This window comes from Cantharellus anzutake (genome assembly GCF_015039405.1).
Source record: "Cantharellus anzutake strain C23 chromosome Unknown EI90scaffold_38, whole genome shotgun sequence".
In the NCBI taxonomy this organism is placed as follows: Eukaryota; Fungi; Basidiomycota; class Agaricomycetes; order Cantharellales; family Hydnaceae; genus Cantharellus; species Cantharellus anzutake.
In genome coordinates, this window is record NW_024066988.1 from 116,560 (window position 1) to 127,060 (window position 10,501).

Here is a 10,501-nt window from a genome sequence, read left to right on the forward strand (position 1 = left end):
CTTCCGGGACATGTTCTCGAAGGAGGCCTTCGACCAACTGCCCCCCCGGAAGCCCTGGGACCACGCCATAGACCTGGTGCCGGATGCTAAGTTGCCCTGAGGAAAGACCTTCCCCCTCTCCCGCCCGGAGCAGAAGGAGCTGGATGAGTTCCTATGCGAGAACTTACAGAACGGACGCATCCGACCATCCAAGTCCCCAATGGGGGCCCCAGTCTTCTTCGTTAAAAAGAAGGACAGGTTGCTGCACTTGGTCCAGGACTACTGGAAGTTGAACGAGATCACCGTGAAGAACTTGTACCCGCTCCCACTCATCTCGGACGTCCTTGCCTGCCTCCGCAAAGCTAAGTACTTCTCAGCCCTGGATCTCCACTGGGGGTTCAACAACGTCCGGGTCAAGGATGGAGATGAGTGGAAGGCAGCATTTGCAACCAACCGAGGGCTGTTCGAGCCCATGGTGGTGTTCTTCGGCCTGTGCAACTCCCCTGCAACCTTCCAGACAATGATGAACGACATCCTCTGGGACTTCATCGACCGAGAGGTTGTCATCTGCTACATGGATGACATCCTCATCTTCACTGCCACCCTAGAAGAGCACCGGGAGGTCCTAGAGACGTTGCGGAGGAGGAAACTCTTTCTAAAGCCTGAGAAGTGCAAGTTTGAGCGGACAAGGATCGAATACCTCGGCCTTGTCATTTCTGAGGGCAACGTTGCAATGGACCCGGTGAAGATCCGTGGAGTCCTTGACTGGCCAACCCCAACCAAGGTGAAAGAGGTACAATCCTTCTTAGGATTTGTGAATTTCTACCATCGGTTTATTAAGGATTTCTCTGAGAAAGCACGACCCTCCACTCGCTGACCTGAAAGACCCAAGCCTGGAGCTGGGGCCTGGATGAGGACCGGGCCTTCCATGCCGTCAAAAAAGCTGTCACCTCCGCCCCTGTCCTCTCCTTCCCCATGGACTGCTGGTAGATGGAGAGGAAGAATATGAGGTCGAGAAAGTATTGGACTCTAAATGGCTGTGCTGAAAACTCCTGTACCTGGTGAAGTTTGCGGGCTGGCCCAACACAGAAAACCAATGGCTCCCCCGTGACCAACTGACCCACGCCCCCGACTGGATTGAGGAGTTCCATCAGGCACACCCCCATGCCCCAGGCAGAGAGAGAGTGTGTTGCCTAGCTGCTTCAAGGCGAAGCGGCTTAAGGAGGGGGTGATGTCAGGGCACACCTGCCTGACCCGGGCCCACCCAGGTCCACCCGGCCACACCTCACCCGCTACCCTGCTCCCCATCCTTTCCCTCCCTCCTTCCCTCCTCTTTCTTTCTTTCTTCTCTCTCTTTTCCCTTTTCTTTATTTCATTCTTCCCATCATTCCCCTCCTGTTTATTCCTTCTATTTACATGGACCACTTTCCTTTGCATCAATGTACTATTGAACCGCCCGACCCAGACTCCCCAGATGGCTCCCTGCTGTGCCCAGCATGCGTGCCTGCACCGGATGCCCTTGGGATCCCCCATGGGGACACCCAGATGGCTGCAGCTGTCTCCAAGGATGACGTGGCATCTGTCATGTGACTCAAGCCGCATGTACATAAATGTACCTGAAGTGGGAACCGAAGAAGTAACCTTCTTCTCACCTTTTCCACTTCAGTCTGAGTGGCCAGGGACAGCTGTCCCATATCGGGCCTGCCAGCATGCATGCCTGATCTACCCCCTGCGAGGTCTTCAGTGCTGGGCGCTATACCCGGGCCCCCTCGACCCCAGACACGTCCCTGACACTGTCTCAGGCTTGAATGTGATGCCTCCAACTTTGCGACCAGTGCGGTCCTCTCCCAGCTCCAGTCAGATGGAGAGTTCCACCTGGTAGCCTTTATGTCCAAGAGCTTTACGGACGTAGAGCGGAACTATGAGGTGTACAACAAGGAAATGCTTGCGATCGTCCGGGCCCTTGGAGAATGGTGGCACTTCCTAGAGGGTGCCGAGGAGAAGGTCGAAGTCTACACTGACCACCGCAACCTGGGGTACTTCTGCACAGCCCAGAGACTTAACTGACGTCAAGCACACTGGTCCCTCTTCCTCTCCCGCATCTACTTCACCCTCGTCCATTGCCCAGGGAAGCTCATGGGGAAACTGGACGCACTCTCTCGCCATCCTGACCACCTGAAGGGAAGAGATGACAAAAAGGGGCTGACACTCCTCCAACCAGCCTGGTTTGAGGCCTGTGCAACAGAGGCAGTCTCAGTAGAGGGTGAGGAAGCGGATATTCTGAAAAGGATATGAGAAGCGAAGGATCATGATGAGCGGGTGGTGAAGGCCATGAGAGAACTAGGGGAGGGGATGCTGAGGTCGGACAAGTGGGAGAGACAAGGAGAATTAGTCCTCTACCGGGGAAGGGTGTACATTCCGAAAGACCCACAACTCTCCCATGATCTGGTACGGCTCCACCATGATGCGTGGGCGATGGGGCACCCAGGATGATGGAAAACCCTGGAACTCGTCTCCCGTGACTACTGGTGGCCTCGGATGGCAGAGTATGTCAGGTGGTATGTATGTGGTTGCGACACCTGTAACCGCATCAAATCCTTCCCCACATGGAAAGTTGGAAAATTCACCCCAAACAAAGTCCCCACCCATCGCTGGCAGGTGATCTCAGTGGACATGATGGGAGAGCTCCCAGACTCGAAAGGCTACAATGCCATCCTGGTCGTAGTGGACTGTCTGTCAAAACGTATCCACATGGTCCCCACTGTGATGTCCGTAGACTCGGTTGGGATTGCCCAGCTCTTCCTGGAGCACGTCTGGAGACACCACGGGCTCCCTGAGGAGATCCTCAGTGACAGGGGAAGCACCTTCATCTCGCACTTCTCGAAAGAACTCGCAGATCTCCTGGGAGTCAAGCTAACCCCTTCCACACCCTACCACCCCCAGATGGATGGACAGACAGAGCGGGTCAACCAAGAGATCGAAGCCTATCTCCAGGTATTCATCAACCACCGCCAAGACGACTGGGTGGATTGGCTCCTGCTAGCAGAGTTCAACAACAACCGAGTCCACTCCACCTGCTGGACTCCCTTTGAACTCGACACTGGACAGCACCCCAGGATGGGGACAGAGCCCACACATACGTCCGAGGTGGAAGCTGCCAATGCCTTCTCATCTAGGATGATGAAGATGCAAGAGGAGGCAAAAGCAGCACTGGAACATTGTCAGGGCACACCCGCCTGACCCGGCTCCACCCGCCCTGACCCAGTATCCCGCTCACCTCTACTCCCCACCCTTCATCACGGTTCCTCAACTCTTGTTCTTCTTTCTATCCTTTTGTTCTTTTATTCCTTTGTTCTTTGTTCTATCTTTATCTACACGGACGACCTTTCCCCATACCTATGTATTATTGACCCGCCCACAACATGCTATAGGAGAAATAATGGTCACACTATGGAAACCCATTATTGAAATATGCCAGATAAATCACAAAACCCCATACGACAAGTAGATATGAGAAAATAGAAGGACCTGAATTTTAATGAACTTTTACGAATTATTACGACTATACATGATAAATTGAAAGAAAGGAAATTAGCAAAAATACTTCAAGCTTAGCACCAACAAGACGGAATTCTCGGGGAAATTTATAGCAAATATTAAACAAAGAATTAGGACAATCGACCAAGATTTGACAATAAAAACAATCAGAGAACCTCCATGGAAACTACTTTCCCATGTCTGCACATGTAGCCAAGGATGGAAGTACCACAGAACAAGGATCCCTCAGGAACTAATGCAAAATTCAAAGTCGTGTTTATAATAGGAAATGTAGATGTCCCCCAAACGTACCCAATGAAAGTGATTACAGGGAAGACTACCCATAAACGATGGAGATATGACTAAAACTCCTGCAAAATGAGGACAACGTTTAAAAAGCAAGCACGAAGAATAACCAGTAACGACCGAGACGAGATTGATGGTTCATTAGAAAGGAAGGGATCTAATCTTAATCCACCCAAATTTTCATAATAAAAGGATCACGCATTAATGAGATATCCAATAATGGGAATAGTGACATCAAAAGTCCGAGCTCAGGGAAAAGACAATGATTACGTAGGATCCATAATTAAAACATACAACGAAATTTACACGGAAATTATGAAAAATAGGAAACTATAGTTACGCAAATTTTCAGCCCAAACGGTCCAGCCGTTGTAAAGTTATACCAATGATGGGAATATAGAAATCCGCATCATGTTTAATGACACGTGAGGGTGGCAATGTGAAGGGAACCGGCTGTCGGAACCGAGATCCGCACTTTGGCAGATCACAAAGACCAATTTCCATCCAAATAAGGAAGAGCCCAGTCAAAACAAACCATGGAAAGTGCAAAACAACCTTAGATTATGAGGGAAAAATCTGAAATAAATCACGGAAGCCCATATGAAGGATACAAACACCCATGCATACCATAAATCCCGAACAATGAAACAGAAATGGTGCGTGCATACAAACGACTATGGGAACGATGCACATGATTACTGAATGTGCATGCGAACTTTTGCTAACTCGACGAATACCAGGAAATAGAACACAACTTTAGTACCATTGGAAAGGTGGGAATAAATGAAAATTTATGATACCAAGAACGTGAAAAACTATCTAGAAATGAATGAGATACAAGGACATGAAGTTAGAAACCTGAAAACACATGGGAAGACAGCTTCAAGAGGTCCAGAGCCCTAAATAAAATACATAAAAATATACAAAGGGGAATCAGGGAAGATGAACGAAATCCATGAAAACCACTTGTTAGACACTGGTCCGGGGTCGGCACCGAGGGTCGCTGTTGCGGGCCGCTATAGGCTGTGATGGCTGTGATGCTGGGAACAAGGCCCAAGGGTAGGGCATTTGGCCTCAGTGACTCTAAAGGAGCACTGTGCCCCCTAGCTGTCTCTTGGCCCTCATTTCAGACTTACTGGGGTTGCCTTGCTGGGGTCAGGACTTAGAGGTCATGGTCAAATCGATATTAGAGCTAAGGTACAATAAAGTATCATACAGGATATATATAGGGAGAAAGAATGAATGGAAGCGGACCCAGGCCGAAGGCCGAAGGGTCCGGAAGCAAACGATTTTCTTACTTCTCTGAGGGGGTGAAAAGTCGCAGAAAGGGTCTCCCTTTTATACTCCTTGGGTCGCCTTCCTTTTTCATGCTCTACCTTCTATTTACAGGATTTATTTACAGTGTATTTTTCTCAAACTAAATAAAAAATGAAATTTTCACACTATAGTTCTACTGTGCTTTTGCTGCACTGAACTGCGGTTCTACTGAGGTCAGACTGCACCTAGAATCCTTATTGTCCTCCCTCACCTAACTATTTTAATGGTTAATTAGAACTTGGCTGCGCTGCATTTGTCGCAGTTACCTATTTCAAATTCCCTATATATACCATTAAATTTGCTATGACTCGATGATTCTGAATTCAAACTTCGCATTACTATGCGTACGGCTGTGCTGAGACCTTCAGCTGATTTATTCCATTTTTATTTAGTGACATTTAGTTAAAATGAGACTGAAATGGTAAATGAGTGAATTATTCAGGTTTAAAACTGAAAGAAAAAGTTGCTAGTAGTCAAGAATTACTCAAATGAATGTGTTATAGCCCTCCACCTCATTAGAATATCGTTCCCTAAAATTCCTGCCATGGTCCGTCATAGTTTAGTGGTTTTCGTGAATTTCATTCATATTCCCTGATTCCCCTTTGTATTATCACATCCTAATCCTCCATATGTATTGTTCGTTGTTATAGTAGGTCGTCCTTGAAGATATCATATTTTTATGTATTTTATTTAGGACTCTGGACCTCTTGAAGCTGTTTTCCTGTGTGTTTTCAGGTTTCTAACTTCATGTCCTTGTATCTCATTCATTTCTGGATGTTTTCTCACGTTCTTAGTATCATAAATTTTCATTTATTCCCACCTTTCCAATGGTACTAAGGTTGTGTCCTATTTCCTGGTATTCGTTGAGTTAGCAAAAGTTCATGTGCACATTCGGTAATCACATGCATCATTCCCATAGTCATTCGTATGCGGGCACCGTTTCCGTTTAATTGTTCGGGATTTATGATATGCACGGGTTTTTATTTCTTTCATATGGGCTTCTGTGATTTATTTCAGATTTTTCCCTCATGATCTAAGGTTGTTTTGCACTTTCCGTGCTTTGTTTTGACCGGGCTCTTCCTTATTTGGACGGAAATTGGTCTTCGCAATCTGCGGATCTCGGTTCCGACGGCCGGTTCCCTGCACATCGCCACCCTCACGTGTCATTAAACATGATGCGGATTTCTATATTCCTGTCATGGGTATAACTTCACAACGGCTGGACCGTTTGGGCTGAAAATTTGCATAACTATAGTTCCCCATTTTTCATAATTTCCGTGTAAATTTCGTTGTATGTTTTAATTATGGATCCTATGCAAACATTGTCTTTTCCCTGAGCTCGGACTTTTGATGTCGCTATTCCCATTATTGGATATCACATTAATGCATGATCCTTTTATTATGAAAATTTGGGAGGATTAAGATTTAGATCCCTTCCTTTCTAATGGGCTATCAAGCTTGTCTCGGTGGTTACTGGTTATTCTTCGCGCTTGCCTTTTAGACGTTGTCCTCATTTTGCAGGAGTTTTAGTCATATCTCCATCGTTTATGGGTAGTTTCCCCTGTGATTACTTTCATTGGGTCCGTTTGGGGGACATCTACATTTCCTATTATAGACACGACTTTGAATTTTGCATTAGTTCCTGAGGAATCCTTGTTCCGTGGTACTTCCATCCTTGGCTACATGTGTGGACGTGTCACGGCCGTGCATTCCGGCCCGTTAGCCGCCCGTCCCGATGCCACCCGAGCCCGTTCCCGCTATGCGAGCGTGAGCGCGAGCCCCAACCTCAGCCCTATCCTCCCTGAGGACTCCCTGCTCACTTCCCCGCTTGCCCCTAGGCTCCCCTACACTTGGCCGACTCCCCCGCTGCTGCACCAACCTCCCCACCCTGAGTCCGCCTCCGGCACCGTGCCCAGCGCAACTCCCCTACCCCGCCCACTTGGCCCCTACAGGGCCGCTATCATCCCCATGCCCGACTCCGGCCCAACTCCGAGTCCAGCGCTGCTACGATACCATCGCCGCTATCGCAGCCCTACGCTCTTTCCTTTATTTATCTATTATTGTTTGTTTTGACCCTCGGTCATTGCCGGCCGCTATGCAGCCAACCCCGCTCCTTCTTCTTGTTTGCTTCCGGACCCTTCGGCCTCCGGCCCGGGTCCGCTTCCATTCATTTCTTCTTCCTATATATATCCTGTATGATACTTTATTGTACCTTAGCTCTAATATCGACTTGACCATGACCCCAAGCCCTGACCCCAACAAGGCAGCCCCAGTAAGTTCGAAATGAGGGCCAAGAGACAACTAGGGGGCACAGCACTCCCTTTAGAGTTGCTGAGGCCAAATGCCCTACCCTCGGGCCTTGTCTGAGGCATCGCGGCCATCGCGGCCCTTAGCGGTCCGCATCGGCGACCTTCGGTGCCCGACCCCGGATCAGTATCTAACAGGACGTGGGAAAGTAGTTTCCGTGGAGGTTCTCTGATTGTTTTCATAGTCAAATCTTGGTCGATTGTCCTAATTCTTGGTTTAATATTTGCTATAAATTCCCCCGAGAATTCCGTCTCGTTGATGGTAAGCTTGAAGTATTTTTGCTATTTTTCTTTCTTTTGATTTATCGTGTATAGTCATAATAATTCGTAAAAATTCGTAAAAATTCGTTAAAATTCAGGTCCTTCTATTTTCTCATATCTACTTGTCGTATGAGGTTTTGCAATTTATCTGGCATGTTTCCATAATGGGTTTCCATAGTGTGACCATTATTTCTCCTACAGCGGTATTTACAGGTGGGTACATTGCTCTCATCAGGCGACTGGGGCACACTCTTCACTGGTCGCCCTCTAGAAAATCCCCTATTGGATCTTCTCCAGTTCTGGGGGAGGGGCCTCCACTGCGTGATGGCCTCTCAACGAGTCAATGATCGCTCGAAGGTCCTCTGGGGCCAGCTGGGATGGGGTTCTGGAGCCTTCTTCTTGGAGGGCCCCAACAGATCTGGCGGGGTCTCAGCCTTGGGCAGTCACAGGCTATGTGCCCCAGTTGGTGGCAGTTGAAACAGAGCCCACTGTGTCTCTGCTCAGTGCAGGGGGAGCATGTGCAGTCCAGATCGATTGCCTGAGGGTCTGGCTTTGGGGTCGCAGCAGGAGCAGTGGTAGACGGTGCCAGGGGAGGGGTGTCAGGGCACACCCACCTGACCCGGGTCCACCCGGACCCACCCGGCCACACCACACCCGCTCCCTGCTGTCCATCCCTCTCCTTCCCCCCTCCTCCCTCTCTCCCTCTTTCTTCTCCTTTCTTTATTTCATTCTTCCCATCTTTCTCTTTCTGTTTATTCCTTCTATCTACACGGACCACTTTCCTCTGTATCAATGTACCATTGACCCATCCGGCCCACACACCCTGGACAGCTTCCCACTGTGCCCAGCATGCGCGCACGCAGCGGACACTCTCGGGATCCCCCATGGGGACACCCGGATGGCTGTGGCTGTCTCTGAGGATGATGTGGCACTCGTCATATGACTCAAACCGCATGTACATAAATGTACCTGAAGTGGGAACCGAAGAAGTAACCTTCTTCTCACATTCTCCACTTCAGTCTGAGTGGCCAGGGACTGCCGTCCCTTCCCAGACCTGACAGTACGCATGCCCAGTTCACACCCTGTGAGGGCCTCTCTGCCGGGTGATACATCCGGACCCCCTCTACCCCAGACATGTCCCTGACAAGGGGTGGGGCAAGAGAGGAATGGGGAGGGTTTTGCCACCATGGTGTGAGGTTGGGTGGCTTGGAAACGTTGCCACTGGTTGTCAAGGACGGAGGCCTCATGCTTCCATTCGGCCCAGGTTGCAGGCATCGGGTGGAGGTGGTAGATGCTCTCTCGGAGGTGTGGGTGGAGGGCCTACTCGAAACGGTCCACCAGGGTGTCAGGATACCGAGCTGCTCGGAGCTAAGGTCAAGGGATCCAGTGGAAGTGGAGGTAAGACTAGGAAGGTCTGGGTCAGTCTCAATAGGAGAACTGCGAGGTGTGCTAGGCGACACAGGCTCCAGCTGAGCAGCAAGGGGAAATGAGAGAAGAAAGCTGGTCTTCCTGCTCGCTACTCAGGGTGTAATATACTGTAGCCCACACACACAGCTAATCTACGAGGCACTGTACATACCAACAATCAATGATCCAGGTTTGTCTGGCTGTGTTGGATCACGGATCATGGAACATGGATCTTGGAGTGGGATCAGATCATAAGGCTGTACAGGGATCATGGATCATGGAATCTGGGCGATCATAGATCATGGAATCAGATCATGATGGTAAGTAGGCTGGAAGTGGCCGGAAGTGGGTGTACTCTGACACAGGGCAACATCTCCCATCCGTGACACAGGTCCGTGGAGCTCAAACTGCTGGATCAGTTTGTCCACCAACTTGCTGCCTTGCCGGAGTGAGGCCAGCTTCTGCCAAGCTGTGGCCTGATGGTTGGGGTCAGCAAACATGGAGTCTAGTTCTTGGGTGAAGTCATCGAAAGCGATCCTTGGGGCACCGGGGGCAAGGAGGGAGTTGATGCGCTGGGTAGCCCATGGGCCAGCAGCACCTCCCTTCATGTACGACAGGATGAACAGAACTTGGCTGTATTCATCTGGGAACTCAGCATGGTGCATGCTCATGTAGAGCCTGCATTCTGCCTTGAAGCGGTCCAGGTCATCTTGCGACCTGGAGAAGGGAGTGGGGGTAGCTACTTTGGGTGGCTTGCGAGTCGGAGCGGGAGCAGCAGCAGGGGGGGGGGCAGGCTGCCTTTGGGTAGCCAGCTGGGTCTGGAGGTCTTGGAGCTGGCGGGTCAGCTCTAATATCTGTTCTTCTAGTGACATCAGGGGGTGTGGACGTAGGTTGAACCCTTCTTCTGCTGTCAGGGCCCAGCCTCTGTCTGGGGGTGGCCCTACCTCAGAGCTGGACACTTGTGGTGTCCCAGGCAGCCAGGTGCTGGATCCTATCCCAAGCTCCTCAAACTCACTAAGTGGGGATTGAGTTGTCATGTATTATGGAAGGTAGCTACAACTTGCCTAAGCAGGGATTGAGTTGAGAAGAAGGGTAAGTTTCCCTATTCCCCGCTTGGCTGCTATAAAAGGGAAATGTACTGTACAGTTTGTAATGTGACTATGGGCAGAAGCCAAGCATGTTCCTGCAATGTGGAAAAGGTGTCACATGGGTTAAGGCGAGTTGCTTGCCTTGACCCACGTGATTTTTCCCACGGGTTTGCATGCGGGCTGTAGTTGTGAGAGGTGTGTAAAGATGGGAGGATAAGGGAAGTGGGGGGAGGTCAGGGAAGGTGTTCTGGGGTTGTATGGTCAGGTGTGGTTGCCCTGACAAGCACTCAGGAGCATAAC

At 49.9% G+C, this 10,501-nt stretch overlaps 1 protein-coding gene across 1 annotated transcript; it reads right to left on the reverse strand.

Annotated features, from left to right (window-relative positions):
• Positions 1-7,985: 7,985 nt before the first annotated feature.
• Positions 7,986-10,150, reverse strand: EI90DRAFT_3126494 (uncharacterized protein; the record flags this gene model as incomplete). The annotated part of the gene is made up of 4 exons (XM_039063921.1): positions 7,986-8,124; positions 8,766-9,222; positions 9,286-9,345; positions 9,469-10,150. 4 exons carry the CDS (start codon positions 10,148-10,150, stop codon positions 7,986-7,988), a joined length of 1,338 nt encoding a protein of 445 aa, XP_038913824.1.
• Positions 10,151-10,501: the final 351 nt, after the last annotated feature.